This window comes from Meleagris gallopavo, chromosome 12, assembly GCF_905368555.1.
Source record: "Meleagris gallopavo chromosome 12, MGAL_WU_HG_1.1, whole genome shotgun sequence".
In the NCBI taxonomy this organism is placed as follows: domain Eukaryota; kingdom Metazoa; phylum Chordata; class Aves; order Galliformes; family Phasianidae; genus Meleagris; species Meleagris gallopavo.
The window spans coordinates 16,381,011-16,396,888 of record NC_139415.1 but is presented as its reverse complement, the minus strand read 5'-3'; the positions used below and the strand labels follow the sequence as shown (position 1 = coordinate 16,396,888).

The window sequence follows — 15,878 nt, the reverse complement described above, 5'->3', positions numbered from 1 at the left end:
TGGTATCAGTATACCTGGAATCACAGCCAGGGTTTGCATACTGCCCACAGAACACAGCACCGAGAAAAGGGCACATTCACAACTCTACAGGAAGAAAAACAAAAGCAAATATTAATCTGTGTAATGAGCACATCAGTAGAAATATGAAATTAAGTTACAGACCATAATTCTACTGGAGATTTCAGATACAAGCCATCTCCTTGTGGCAGTTACTATCTTTGTAAAGAAACAAAGCAGTAAGGCGTGAATATAGAAAATGACACTTAGTCCCGATAAATTTTCCTGGACAACTACTGCTTTTCATCCTACTTTAAAAGGAGCACTTACCTAGAATTCAGACAAGAGATGTTGCCGCTCATCTTCCAGGCTAGGCTTTCTTCAGAAAGTGTTTTTCTTCTCTTCATGCATCATCTACATTGATCTGGCTTTTTGCAAAATGAAATTAGAGAGCCAGAGTCAGCGCAGAGGCAAATGCAGCCAGATTTAGGCCTATACTCAGAACATTCCAAACCTTCTGTGCCAGAGAAGCAATCACAGTTACCAGAAACTGACCCAAGTACATTCAGCTTGATTCTTCTAATTGCTTTAACAATAAAACAAAATGATCAGAATTATAAAGCATGAAGGAAGATTAACAGAATAGCTACGAGTGGAGTGTTAAAATACTCAACTCTAGAAAGAACACTCATTATCTTTTAAACATTTTCCATGGGATATATGCAAGATTAGCAACAACTGCAGATCATATCTTCAATTTACCAACAATTATGTACCCTGCTTCTTTAACAAATAACATCCTTCCAGTGGACCTTAACTGAACCAAAATGGAATTTAACAATGCATTTTTCTGCTTTCTTAGTAGAGCAGCCTGACTTGCTCTCTTAAAAGTGCACTTACTGAACATTCAGACTACTGATCAATAACCAAACTCAGTATGGCATTTCGCATTACAAGGAAGCATTCTCAATTGATTTGAAGAAAAACATTATATATATAACTTCCTGAGAGACAAAGAAAATGACAGCAGAACACCTTGAAGGGACTGGTCCTCATACCATGGGTGTAGTTACATTTATTAACACAAACACAGCCATCAACGACTGACAACTTTCCTTGACAGAAAGAGCCAGTCAATGTTGGCAATCCTCATGAACATACAAAAGATCGGGGTACCTGAGAAATTAGCCCTCGGTTGCCATTTGGAAGGCACCATCAGAAAGTTAAATCACTTTACCGCTTCCAACAGAACTGCTTTCATTGTTGAGATTTGAGATCTCTCACAGAAGTGAAAAGGTCTTTTGCCTGGGAGCAGGAAGAGCATAACTGCTACACAAAAAGCACGCTATGAGAGTTTTAATATTTAAAACCTCAAACGATCAAGAACATACTTGGTCAGCTCTCACTCTCTCTTGCTGATGTAGCAGGCAGAAATCTGATAGTTATAAATGGTCACTTCCAGGCCGCTGAACCAGCTCTAGAGAATACTAGCTGGATTCTTCACTGCAGAATAGAGAGGACTGTACCTTAACGTTAAGCAAGCACCGAAGCTGTGGGACACGGACATTGTGGTTCACAAATTACCAAAATGCCACCACACAGAACAGCCCAAAATCGTGACAAAACAGCCAGTGCCTTTCCAAGCAAGATCCACAGCTCCTCTCATTTCCTGCACACAATAGCATTATTCAGCCACTGAAGTTTCCACTTAGCTTGCATTTATGCCAAGTACTTTTAATTGCAAAGGAAAAGGATGTTAAGCTCTCCCATTTGTTTCTTTCTAATTCACAAGGGACACAGTAGTGGTTGGTAAAAGTTATAGGTTAAGGCTGTTCTCCCCCGTGTCTCTTAAGGGAGACTTGCATCATCCCCCTGCTGCCAGGTAAATAGAGGTTACCTCTATCACAAGGGTAGGAAAATTCATTTTGTCATTTGTAAAGTATGAAGAAGGCAAATCATTGTAAACTTTCAAGCATGGTTACATCTCAAACCTACAAAACATCAATTTTAAGAGATGTTCAGCATCACCCTGAACCACATTTGTGTCTCATTTAAGAATGGATATCTTAGCACACACCTGATACACAGAACAATTCAGAGGATACCCAAGAGAAAAGACTCATCTGAACAGATACCGAGCTGCAGCCATGACTGAAACCAAATAACACAGAGCAAGGAGTGATCTAACTGGGAAAAAAAAAAAAAAAAAAAAAAGCTTAATTTCTGCTTATTCCTGGCAACCAACCTTGTTCTAATGAGGGGAAAAAACCTGCTGAACACTGCTTAGTGAATAATACATGAACCATGTCCACATCTACGGACCATTAGGGTGACACAAAGATAACTTTCAATTGTGCTGCAGTCTTTTGATCAACCCACAGAAGGTCTAAAGTATTGTTCTCCAACAGGTTTTGCACATATCTAGCGAAGTACGCTGTCTGAGACAAAGAGATTTGTGAATTGAAGGGGTGCTTTAGGCTTGGTAGTCTTTTGAAGTGTCCACACTCCTCCAGCCTTAGGAAGGGAAGAGTTATTAGCTAATTACTATGCAAATTAGCTGCGATGTAAATTAAATGCTAACAACTTAATAGCCCCAGGAGCAAAAGTTTAGTTAACTTTAATGAACTGTAATTCTATAAAAAATATAATTTATTAACAAGCACGTACAATAAACTGCACCACTAACTTTAAATAAAACATCTACCAAGCTCACCTTCACACTGACTGACACTTGGTGAATACAGAGCAAAAAGGCAATACACATTCAACAAACACAGAATAAACTCAGTTGCAATCCAAGTTCAAGTTGTAAACCAAGGAATGGACATACAGTACAAACAGTGAAGTCTTCACCTGAACCCTGCCATCTCATTCCACCAGACCTTCAGTCTCTTACAAAATTGGTTGGTAATACAAAAAGTAATAAAAGCTCTGGATTCAATTTACTCAGTCTCTTCCATCACAAGTTAATTGTTACATTTTGCAACAATACAAGATTAGGAGGAAGGTAAAAGGCAAAGAATCACACCTTGGAATTACAGAATTTCAGCTGCAGACAGGTTGCCTAGCAGTAGGCACAGCCCTCAACGATACTGTCCCAGTTTTTGCAAGAAATACAAAGATGGTAAAAGATTCTTCTCTCTCATGAATTAGAGCTTGATCCAACCTCCACTGACATCAAGGCAAAAGTTCTTCTGTTATCAGTAGTACTCCAATGAGGCCACAATGGCCTTAAAAGTCACTCTCTCTAGTGAAAGGTTTGGTACCCTCCAGTCTTCAGCTTGGCTGCGCTGTCAGTAAAACCTGACATGCTGTTACCACACAGGTATTACAAGGCTCATCCTCCTTTGTAACAGAAAAAGGAATTCAGTAGAATTTGATTTGTAACAATTGAAGACAATTTGGCAAAAAAGCAGCTCCAGTCTGCTCAACCCAAGATCACCACAATGAAATAAACAGAAAGTTTGTGACGGATTTCAGTAAGAACTCATGAGAAGCATCAGGCCGAAACAGGAAAATGCTCACTTGCTGATTTAAGAGCTTGCTCTTCACTCAGAAAAGGACACAGATTGCTGATCCCTTCAAGGAAGCAGCAGCATGAAGGTTCCCAAAAATGCTCAAGAAGTATTTTTCAACAAAGCCAGAGACTCCTCTCTCTTTGTGGTAGAACAAGAAGTTACATCTTTAAGCACAGTCCTGCAGGGTCTCGATTTCATTAACACGGCTTGATATAATGAACAAAACTTAAACGTGCTCTTTTTGTCACGACAGGAGTTAAATGTCCCTCAGAAAAATTTTATAGCAATAGATTTGTAACTCAGTGTTATCCTTCTTTCCTCTCTTGCACCTCACTTTTTATTATGTCTAGAAAAATCAGAAGTTTCTCCTGCTCCCAGCATAAGACAAGACTTAAGATCTATTTTTATGACAAAAAAGACTTCTATAAAAGGGTCTTCTTTTAACTGCTGGAACCAGATTTTTTGCAGTGCAAGGAGAAACCGATCTCAACGTGAGCTGACCTGACCAACAAGAGCAATCAAAAATTAAGAAATAAACGCCTTAAAGAGAAGCCACAAAAGTATTTGACCTCATCCTGTAAATGTAGCGGTGCAGTTCAATCAGCAGCAAGCTCCCAGAGCATAGCTGGCTCTCTTGTTAACTGGTTATGAAGTACTCTTACAACAGAACTACTTTAGAAAAATTTGGACTAGTGAGAATGGAGTTATTTTAATCTAGAACAATATCACCCAAAGATACAGATGAATACAAACACTGTTTGTATCAAAACCATCAAAGAAACTTGAAATTAAGCTGCATCTTCAGTCTATATATTGGCCTTCCTCTTCCTTTTTTTCATAAAAATAGAATATGACATTTCAGCTTCAATTGCATGTTTAAGTCATTTATTCATTGAACATTCCATTCTTGAAATATCATCTATTAAAATGTTAGTTAAGATTCATCCTGCTTATAGAACAGACTGGAATTTCTTCTGCTGAAATGCACTTGCAGACAATAATAGACTGATACAAATTTAAAAATGATAATGGGAAGAAAAAAATGAAAATCAAGCTCTACTCTTACCATCTGACTCCTAATCAAACAAACATTGGTGTCATTCAGTTGATCAAAAGATTTAATTCTAAAATAAAAACTAATTTATGATTGAGTTCGGAAATATTTGGTTTTAAAGCCCACGAGTTTCTACAAAAAGAGAACAAAATACCTCCTTCAAGTATTTCAAATGATGACACAGTAAAAATAATAACAACAATTCCCAATTATACAACTGTACCAAAAACTTGTCTTTGTACCACTGTTGTCCATTAAACATACTGGCTTCTGTACTACATCTGCACCCTTCTGATATAGGTAGATACTTTTCATGGGTACTTTACATTTCAAATGTGTAGTTCTGAAGGAAAAAAAACAGCTGAAGATTAATTTTGTTGCCTCAGTGGTAAACCCCACTGGGTAGGAAGGCCTTCTGGGGATACCAGCATTGAAACAAAATTAGACCAATGACATAGTAAGAAATCCAGTAGTAAAAAAAGTCTGTTTGGACATTGCTCTTTCCCCTACTGCAAAGAAAATTTATTAAACGAGATTTATTTTAGGTGGTTTCACAATTCTTAAAGAGTAGATGATACTTGCATTCCTGAAGGATTAAGTTCTACATTTCTTAATGCTAATTCAACTCTCTAAAAAAAAAAAAAAAAAAAATCAACCCAATAAAACCAGCAACACTTTTTACAAGTAACAAGCACAATCTAAAAATTCCACCCTCAAAGACTGTCTTTCTGGTGCTCTCAAGATACTCAGTTTATAGAAGAGATGCCAGGAAACCTGCAATAGGAACAAATGCTTCTCTGGCCCAAAGAAAACATTGCAGTGCCTCCTCCCTCCAAAGTATGCACAACTCATCACAATGTGTGCTAATACACTACCAAGTAAGTTTCTTTATCTTGCCATTTTTATAACTTTTTCATTCGTATTTATTTCAGCATATATCTACTGCACAGAGGAGCACTGCTAGATCGACAAAGTTTATAGCTTTTTTTTTTTTAATAAATACATTAACAATTTACATATGTGAAAGCAAGTCCAAAAGGGATAACTATTTAAACTGCTTTGTTTATAAAGAAAATCTTAGTTTACACAGACATTTAGGGCCTTTTTTTCCCCATTCTTTGTCCTTTGAAATTAATACGAAGATAATACACTAAAAATGTTATCACAGCTCTTTTGCTGTGTATGTAGGTATGCATGTATCCCTACCCATGGACATAAATGTACTTCCCTCCCTCCCCTTCTCCAGCCTCCCCTAAGGTTAACTTCACACTTCACAGAGAAGCTCTCACAAATCAAACACAGAACCTTGAGAAATGAAGACCTACTCTGTGCAGGTTTACTGGCTGCAAGTGTCAAAATAGAGTAAATAGGGATAAATATTTACATTACTATTTTTTCCACGTGAAATTTGTACTTGATATCTTCTTCCTGAAGAATTCGGAACGCAGCAAAAGGGAAACTGTTTTTATTAAAAATAAAGCATAGAAGTGATGAAAATGAAGAAAACATCACCAAACACACCAGAGCAACACCACTTGTTGTAGATATCAGTATAGGCCTTTGTTACTCAAACAGTACCTTCAGTCTCCAGACATATCCTAGGTACTCCAGTGGAATAAGTGTGGCTCACAGTAATACTAGAAGCAAAGATCTGCTTTAAATACATGGATTTAAATAGTACGGTTGCCTGTTAAAGACTTAGTATAAAACTAGGATAACTCTGTGGGGTAAAATATTGAGATGAGAGAGAAAAAGTAAAACCAAGTTCTATGTGAAAGTCATAGGGCTCCTTCAAAGGCATGTACAGTCTTAGATTTACACATCTGAATCCAACTGTAGAATGTAAAAGATGGGAACAATAAACAAAAACTGTTTAGGCATATAGTTTTTAAATTATAGGTCAGCTGGACTCTGTTAGAGGAATGAAAACTGACCCAGAAGACACAGTGGATCCACCTGAAGGCAGTCACATTTGAAAAACACTGCAAATCTAGGGACTTAGAACTCAAAAATTTGTTTGGTTTGTATGCTATCTTTGCTGAGAGAAGTTAATGCTCTTAAAAACTTGGTATTTACACTTCCGAAAAAGTTTCTGCACTTCATCCAAATTTGATAGGGCAGGATTTAAGTGCCTCTTAATGTTCCCGACTGGGCACTTCTGCTGCTTTGGCACACACACTGTATTCCAGTACCAACGGGATACGACGTCTAATGCAGCTTTAAACTGGCAGCACTCCTGAGTAGTTTAAAATGTTTATCAACTCAGTAGGTCAAAAGTCTGCAGACACTGGGTGGAGCAGCAGTATGCCACAAAACTAACAGTTGTCCTCCTAGGGGAAAAAAAAAAAAAGAAGGGGGGGAACAGTTGTCAGTAAAGATTAAGCTTCTGGCCCCATTCCACAGCAGACAATATGTTGGTTTGTAAAGCACAGGATTAGTTGATCTCAACACTTTAGAAAAAGAATCACTTGATACATCTGAGTGCCTGATACAAAGGCAAGGAAGCACTGCAGGGGTTCTCAAAAACCTTCCTGGTTTCTTACGTGCTCAGTTTAAAGAAACTGTGTGTGGTTTTTCCTTCTGCAGAGGGTGTGGCTGCATGTTATAGCCAGCAGGTTTAACAGCTGAAAGGAAAATAGCTGGGTAATTCTTTGGTTCAGCTTTGCTCATGTGTTTCTTAAATTACTGCTTGCAGGCATGAAATGACTGAAGTCCAGTGTCCTTGGATTCAGCTGAGAGAACAAAGTGGGCCCAGACCTTCAGCAAGGATGATGGACAGGCAGTGCTGTCACAGTGTGACAGCAGGGGTTGACATGAAAGGGTGACACCAGCCTCGCTGTGATCCTCCTCCTGCCCCTCTCCTGGCAGGGGCCTAGATGTCCACTTGAATAATGCTAAGATCTGATTTTTACTAATCCAGAAATCGCACTTCAGCCAGTGCTAAACATCATCTGTACTTTTTTAGAGATAGAAATACAGTTCAACACTTAGCTATCCCTTCCTGTAAGAGGATACAGAACGCGACACAAATCCAGACAGAAGATACTGGCATGGACGTGGCATGTGCTAATCAGTGCTGTTCAAACGTTCAGGATCCTTATCCTGTGTGTTTTCATGGTCACTGTAAGCTCTTTAGAACAAAAACCCTGTCCTTCACATCTTACTAAACCAGCTATCACACCTCTACACTTCCACATAATCTTTCCATGTCATGTACAAGCTACAGAGATGACAGCCTGCCCTGCTTAGATCTCATTTTCTGTGGCTTTGCTTCAAATGTCAGCTACTCAAAACCCTACTTATTAATGCCTTTCGTAGAACACAGTATGTTCATGTTTAAGGGAGAAAATGAGAACTGTCACAAGGTAATTAACATAACTTTTTTTAAAAAAAGTGAAAGCCATGCAGAAATATTTTCTTGTCATATTTTAGAATGTCAATACTGTTTTTCCAAAATAAACAAAGTATGTTTTTGCTGAGTCACAAATTTAGTACTCATAATTCCAAAACTCTCAGTGCCTACTAATATGCCTACTGCTTCATAAATAAGTTCTACAGTGAGCAACTCTAGACAATTCATTACAAAGCAGAGGTTTCTACTCTCCCATTATTGGGTTATTGCAGGTAATAAAAGGAAGCAGTGACCAGCGAGTAGATTACTATCACTTTTGTAGAAAGTGATACTGTTCTAATGGAGTTGAATGACAGAAAGAAATTACAGCATTATCATAATATCTTATGTCACCTTGAATATAAAGATGGTCACATGCAAGAAATTTAGTTAAATGCATATAAAATCCATTGAATTTCAACATTCTGTAACAGAATGACGAGTTGCAGGATGCAATCTCTGTAATCTGAGGATCTTTCTAAGAAAGATGGCTTTTCCAAAATAACATCTATGCTGCCTTCTGGCTGCTGCTCAGATTTGGCATACCTAAGTTGTTTTTGGTTTTTTTTTTTCATATACTTGAATCAGTGACAAATCAGATATTTATTATGCCACGAACTCACAAGAAAATAACCTGTGATAAAGCTGTGAGAAATAGGCACCATTGACCTGAAACAACTTTTTTTTTTTTAATATAATAAATTTCTATGAAAAGCAGTTTCTTATTTTTATGGAACACGAGCAGCAAATCAGTGGATTTCAGCAGGACAAGTAGTTGTTGTCTAAGTAATGATTTGACATGAATTTTCTAAAAGAATCTGAACATCTTGTTTTCTTGTTTACCACTGAGTAATATTTCTTTATACCAAGTTAGTTTTCAAACAGTACTGTAGTTTAGTCTGAGCTGCACAAGCTATGAATACAAGCAGTGTTCCTGAAATAGAGCTTTAAGATCCTGACAGAACTTTGCATTTCCTCCCATGGACCCAATATTTGTAGCCCTATCCTGGTGTCTTGGGAGACAAGGAGATGTTGCTGCTTGGCATCTTTGCAGTCAGGATCAAGGAGGTGTGGTAAAGGTATCTTTACCATAAGCTTACATCTAACAATGCTGGGTGCACACTGTGTGAAATTTCAAGCACATACCACTTCTATAGAGTATGACAATTCTTCTCTGCCACATCCTTCCCAAAAGAGCAGAGGGCACAGCTATTTGAATAGGACAGAGGGAAAATAATGCACATGAGCAAAAGGCATGAGAAACGCTACGTTTGAGCTCGGTATTGATAAATTTAAGACTAAACTCAGAGTAGTGGGACACAGATTAGAAAACTTGCCTTAAAAATCACAGCAAAACAATCAGTTTTAAGGTATTGTCATCTTAAAGGCACTTCAAACCTTTATCTACATGAGGGCAGTACTCTGAATCACAGGGGTCCGTCTCTCCTATGACTGCCACCCAGCAAGGCAATAAGTGTGCATGGGCTTGTCTACCTGACTCGCAAATCCTGCAGATACATTCACAACTGCTCTGATGATGAACTAAGACTTTTAACAAACATTTTAGAGCAAGCCATCCTTTTACAATGCAGCATGTTTCCAACGCGTATCTTAAAGTAATTAGCACAGAATTTTTTTAAAAAAAGATTATTTTACTATAGAATATTTACTTAAGTTCTGTCTTTAGAGCTTTTCCCTGTTTTTAATCCTGGGACACTTTTACGTGGTAGTGACATTCTTGAGTCAGGGAAGAGTTAAATATTGGTGTTAGGTCATATTTCCTTCCAAGGGCACAGAGGTAACATGCATGTTGTTGCATCACCACAAATAAATCAATCCCATCTTATCTTCACTATCTAGAGGGAATCAAACAGGCAATCTTTATTAAAGAATCCAACAGTAGTATGTTGGTTTCCTTCTAAGAGATTTGCCAACCATGTAATTGCTGGACAGGGGCTTCATTCTGAAAGGCTGCTAAACAAACAAACAAGAGATACATTTTTCCATAAGATTTTTCTTTCTAAATGAAACCCCAGTGTAATTTCCTGTATAATTACCCTTGATGCAATCCTGCCATTGGAGTTTCCCTTAAGGGAAAGAGCTTTGGGTAGACAATGGTAAACATGGGCTGGCTACAGCGGTGACAGTGTCCCAAGGGACAGTGCAACAATTCCAAGAGGCTTTTTGGTAGTGAGATTGGAGTAAGAAAATTCAAATCTAAAAAAGAAAAAGAGAAATAAAAAAGACTTGTAAGAAAATACTGTATTATAAAGTCCAACATAAGAAGTACAATCCATGGACAGTTCAGAAAACCAGCTCTGTTGTTTTCTTAAGACTTTGTTGAAAGAACAGCAACATAAAGGAAGTGACACCAACTGAGGCAATGCATATGGTGCTTTCCATGTGCAAGTTAAGAAGCTGCAAAGCTGCATGTGCAAGTTAAACATCCATAGGCATAACATGAATTGGGTCCCAAAAATACAGTTGAAAAATACCATAGCTCAAGCAAGTAACAAAATCAAGTAATATGCAATAAAGCATTTGTGGACATGAAGATGGTCTAGACAGGTGTTTAGAAATCAACAACAATACCAAATTCTGAGAAGAACATCAGTATTACTTAACTAAAATGTCAGCAGTGAACACAGTAGCAGGCTACAAGATGACAGCATGATGAATAGTACATTTGCATCAGAAACAAAAAGTAACAGCCTCGTCAAGGAAAGACTACAGAAAAGTAGTCCACTCATTTCTGTCACATTTACCTAGCAGCAGTCACATATGTAGCTGCATCCCTGAAATCACTAAACAACTAAAAACCTCTAATCTCCCTTCCATATGTAGAAATTTAGAACAGACACAATCCTACGCTGATCAATTAAATTGTTCTCTGGATCAGCTAATGCTTTCTCCACAAAGCACAGACATTTCCTGCTTCCCGTTAGTATTCCCACATATTAACTCTTCACCCTTCTGCCTTCTCCCAAGATTAACAGGGAGATAGTACATCCAAATCTCAAAATCTGAATCTGCAGATATTCTGATATTGCTAACTCACGTGACTGCATGATGCATAACCAGATCAGCCAAGGGCCAGTTTACAGCAGAGTCTGAACTGGGGCAGAACTAAAACAGCTCAGCTGTCACACTGTACTGAAATGGCCAACGGCTGCTAGTGTTTCTTTTGCCTTATGTATCACAAGCCTGCCAGTTTAGGAGAGTGCTGCCTGGCAAGAAGCTGCATAGTTGGCTGATGCATCTAATCTTGCCTCAGGAACTGTATTTCTCATTCCGTATTTCCATTAAAGAGTTTCTCCTCCAAAAAGCATCCTTCTTAACACAGTCCTCAAGGAACCATTTCTAAGTGTCACTCAACTTTAGAAAGTCTTTGGATCTCTTTTTTTTTTTTTTTTTAATACTTTTTTTCTTGTAATACAGCATTTCAAAGAGAATTGGATTAAATAAATCTTTTAAAATATTCATCTTTGTCCTGCTCTTTGAGAAGCCATGTCAAGTGTTACTATCATTGCCAGAAATGCACTTCCACTCTTTCTGTAATCCTAGAATGGCTTGGGATGGAAGAGACCATAAAGATCATTTAGTTCCAACCCCACTGCCCTGGGTAGGGACACCACCAGGCTGCTGAAAGGCCAAACCACTCCTTGAACACTTCAGTGATAGGGCATCCAAAATCTGAAGAACACAAAGATTCTTACCCTTTAAATACACGTAGTAAGTGTTATAGAGGGTCCTCATAGCCAATTCTTGCAAAGGCAGCACATGATCTGTTTCGGTCCCTATAGATTTCACCTCTGCTGGCAGGAACACAGTTAACTGTCCCGATGAAAAAGAGAGCAGTTTCACCTCTGAAACTTGAATTGGAGAACCACAGCTAGAAAGACACAAAGCATTTAAGAAGTGGTTAGGAAAAAATTAAGTTAACTGCATGGGGAAACCTGAGTTACCAACCCCCAAGCACACTTGATACTGTTCTTTAGTGCAGCACCATTCACGGACTCACTGCAGAATGCAGTATGTATGGACACAGATTTTCTTAAGATACCCAACCTCTGATGACATGTCACAAGACATCTGGAGGTCTGCATTTATCAAATAACTTCCAAATGCTAGAGAAATGAGTACACAGTCCCAAGGATGTGAGCCAAGTGCACTATCAAAGTAACAGACGTTATTCCCATTTAGCCTCCAAATGCTAAATATTACTAAAAACTGAAAATAAGGGAGCAATCTAACACTCAATAATTTATTTCCCTTTTCTTGGATCAACCACTTAAGAATGACAGTAGGACTCAACTACTGTCTATGAGGCATGCTTGTGAGCTACAGCCACAAAGAAACATAATTACTACTCAGTGATTATTTCCCATACCCTTCCCTACCCAGAGTCCCTCTGAAAAACAAAAACCAAATAAAACCTCAGCTCAGACTGTAAGATCCTTTTTCAAGTACTAACTTTGTCCTTTTCAAACTATAGTAAGAAAAAGGAAGGTTGCTAGGATTCAAGGAGAGAAATTCAGCCTGTATTAGAATAACAGTTCTTTATGTGATCCCTGTTGCAAGTTATCATGCCAAAGAGACAGGCATAAGAAAATTCTACTAAGTTGGGGAAATCAACAAGGGAACTTAAATTGTTTATGACAACTTAAATTTGAAGCCAAGAGCAACTCGTTAGGGCCAGTCCTAACAAATAGAACATGAATGCAAATCTGTCAGCCTTCCCAGATATCGGACCAAAACCTGAGGTAACTGCTTTCATCCTTATCAGATGTGAAAGAAATGTGGTAGAACTTCTCTGATAAGGAAGAATCTCATCCCCTCCGATTGAAGAAAAAATACCTCTGAGAAATAAGCAAAGAAGAGTAGCATCAAGAAGCAAGTCAATAAACCTCTTTTAAAATATTTAATACTTCCCCACAGACCTTTAACGGAGGTAAAATACAATCTAGAATTTAGAGGTTCAGTATTCCAACAATTCATTCTCCAACAATCAATATCCAAAGCCATCAACACCAATCAATCTATAATGCCACATTTTCAAGCTTTTCAATCCCATACCAACCTAGATAGAAGACAAACCCCATAACCTCACTGCAGCTTCTGTAACTAAGAATTGGGTTATTTGGTTCACTCTGCATAAAGGGTGAAGATACGAATGCCCACTGCAGCACACAAAGGAGGCATGCAAAACAGAGTATCAAAAGGAATAATTTAAGGGATGCATCCTTACATTTAGACATATTAGGGAAAGAATCAGAACCTGTGAGTAATACTGGTGCAAGAAGAAAAATTTAAAAACCAACAAAAGTAGTTTAAAAAGCAGGGGAGAAAGGGGAAAGATGGTCTATCCAGCTAGAAAAAAAACTGGAGCTGCAGGAGAGCCTGGTAGAATAACCACAGTGAGGAAAAAAACTATGATCACTCATTGGCTTCTTTGAAGAAGGGTGACAGACACCTAGCTGGAAACTATGAAATCCTACCTGCAAAAACTATGATCTGACTGAGTACTGAGATCATCACCTCTTACATAAAAGACTTTCTCCATTAGTCTGACTGCAGGATTCCCAGACAGAGATTCACTACTTAGACAATGCAATATATATCCTGTTTTCAGAAATCTAGCTTTATATTAGTAACAGCAGCATGGCAGATTTAGCTGTCCTGTGGATGACCGAAGTACTAAAGTCTGGAACGTCAAACATTTTGCCTGACCTCTGAAAAATTTGAATTGGTTACTCATGCTTTCTTAGAAGGAACACAGAATGGCTTTACAACGTAAAGACAGCTATCTGACAGGTACACAAATGCACATACTTATTTGGGTATTGGAAATCAGTCTTCTGTGTTGGATGCTTTATTAAGAACAGCAGATTTTTTTTTAATTATCATGTCTTACGGAAACTGAATAGTTACAAAAGATCAGCATAAAGATTAAAACAATTTTTTTAAGTGTTAAATAAGGAACAAGGACAGGATAGTTGGACCACACTTGCTTGAACATTTTCTGCATTATCATTAGTGTTTTGGTCACAATCAATACAATTCTATTACCTGTTGGGCATTTAATGTCTTTCTTACAATTTATTATTAGTTCTGAAAAAGCGAAGGCTAGAAATAATTTTCCCTGAAGAACAAAGTCAGTTTGAGACTGCACAAGTTTCATGCAATTGCAAGTATTTAAATATCACACAACCAGCTGACATGAATATTAGAAAAACCTTAAAATGCCAAGACTCAGCATTTCACATATTGCAATAGAGCACAGGCTGTAAAGGGGGAATTTATATTTAATATAAGATCTGCTGAGAGCAAGCATACCAGAAATTTATAATTAGATGGTAATGAGGACAATCCTCCTCTGATCAGTGTTATACCAGTAAGGCTCCATTCATTTCAGTGGTGCTGATCCTAATTTATGCTAGTGTCAGTGCAGAAAGAATTAAGCCACTGTCCTAGTCAGACCACTTTTTTCCTCACATCCTAACCACAAACATGAGACAACCTAGGATATTTTTAAAATGCACACTTAAAAATATATCTGTCAATCCACAATTCCTTAGAAAAAAACTATTTTAGTTAGTATGTACCAAGACTTAGGAGAAGCTGATACTGGGACACAAAAAATGAGCAAAGCTGCATGTGGCATTCCAAGATACGGCCCAAAATTTAGAGAAATGGGGAAACTTTTGAACTGGATAGATGGTGCAACACATGAAGAAACAGTTTGTGCATTCTTCAGTTATGCAGATTTTGCAAAGCTTACAGTTCTGGCCATCTTTAAATGCTGCTAGCATTCAGCTTCGGGACTTACATTATCATTATAAACTCCTTCAGAATAACTGCAACGACTTATGGCTTAACATGAGAATACTGAAAGTCAGCAATTAATAGAACATTTGTTGCAAAAGTAGAAGAGCTGGCAGCTGCAGTAATCCTTAAACTGACATTAATTCTGAATCTATCACAAAAAAATTCAGCTGTATCACATAGGCACATATTTATGAGAAATTTTCAACGGAACACATTTGCAAAACATTTGATTTAATTCACACCTACCCGCTGCAACCAATGACTTTATTATACAGAAAAGATGGAAGGCCTTTGAGATGAATGTTGTTATCCACATAAACATATTGTAGCTCCCGCGAACGACCTAAATCTGGGTTTAGAAAACAAGAGAAAAAGTAAGGGGGAGAAGGGATGACTGACAATTGTGAGCTAAGTGATTAAGTGTTAATTCCTTTTAATTATAAATAAGAAATCAAATTCGATGGCAGCAAACAAATTAGTACTTCCCAATTGTAAATATTTGAGCAAGTTATTTTAATAATTCTAAGTGCTATTTCCAATTATTTTTTTTTTCAAATGATCCATAATAAAGCTCTTTTCCATAGATCAGAAAATCCCATTTAAAACTTTATTCTGACAAACTCCAAGTGAGGTAGAAGAAGAAAAGTGACAATCCATTTCGAATCCTACAGTGTATACTTTTGCTTTTTTGTTGTTGTTTCAACTCAGAGGGTGGTGAGGCATTGGAACAGGTTGCACAGAGAGGTCGCAGATGCCCCTCTGGAGAGGCTCAAAGCCAGATTGGATGGGATCCTGGGCAGGCTGATCTAGAAGAGGTTGGCGACCGTGCCCATACCAGGGGGTTGGAACTGGATCATCTCTAATATCCCCTGCAGTCTAAGCTGTTCTGTGATTCTATACTGCATAAGGTCAAGTCTCCATTTCATTAACATTGCACCACCAAAATCACAGCCTTATTATCTGTGAAATGGTGAAGAAAAAACCTTTATGGTGGTATGTCCCACACTTTCTTCTCTCCGAGAAACATGATTAACTACATTAGCCATAACTAGGTACATAACAGTGATCATTCAGAAGTCCATGAGATATG

General features: G+C 37.9%; 1 protein-coding gene across 4 annotated transcripts in view; it reads right to left on the bottom strand.

Annotated features, from left to right (window-relative positions):
* Positions 1-2,598: 2,598 nt before the first annotated feature.
* Positions 2,599-15,878, bottom strand: part of LRRC28 (leucine rich repeat containing 28) — a 50,850-nt gene continuing 37,570 nt past the window's right edge. For 3 of the 4 annotated variants that reach the window (XM_010717535.4, XM_010717537.4, XM_085234394.1), the window contains exons 7-10: positions 15,035-15,137; positions 11,677-11,852; positions 10,018-10,177; positions 2,599-6,899 (exon numbers count right to left, since the gene is read on the bottom strand). In XM_010717535.4, coding sequence (XP_010715837.1) covers positions 6,827-6,899; positions 10,018-10,177; positions 11,677-11,852; positions 15,035-15,137 — 512 coding nt within the window. In that variant the 3' untranslated portion in view covers positions 2,599-6,826. Of the gene's footprint in view, positions 6,900-9,106; positions 9,170-10,017; positions 10,178-11,676; positions 11,853-15,034; positions 15,138-15,878 lie in introns of all 4 variants that reach the window. The other variant, XM_010717539.4, reaches the window with a different exon arrangement.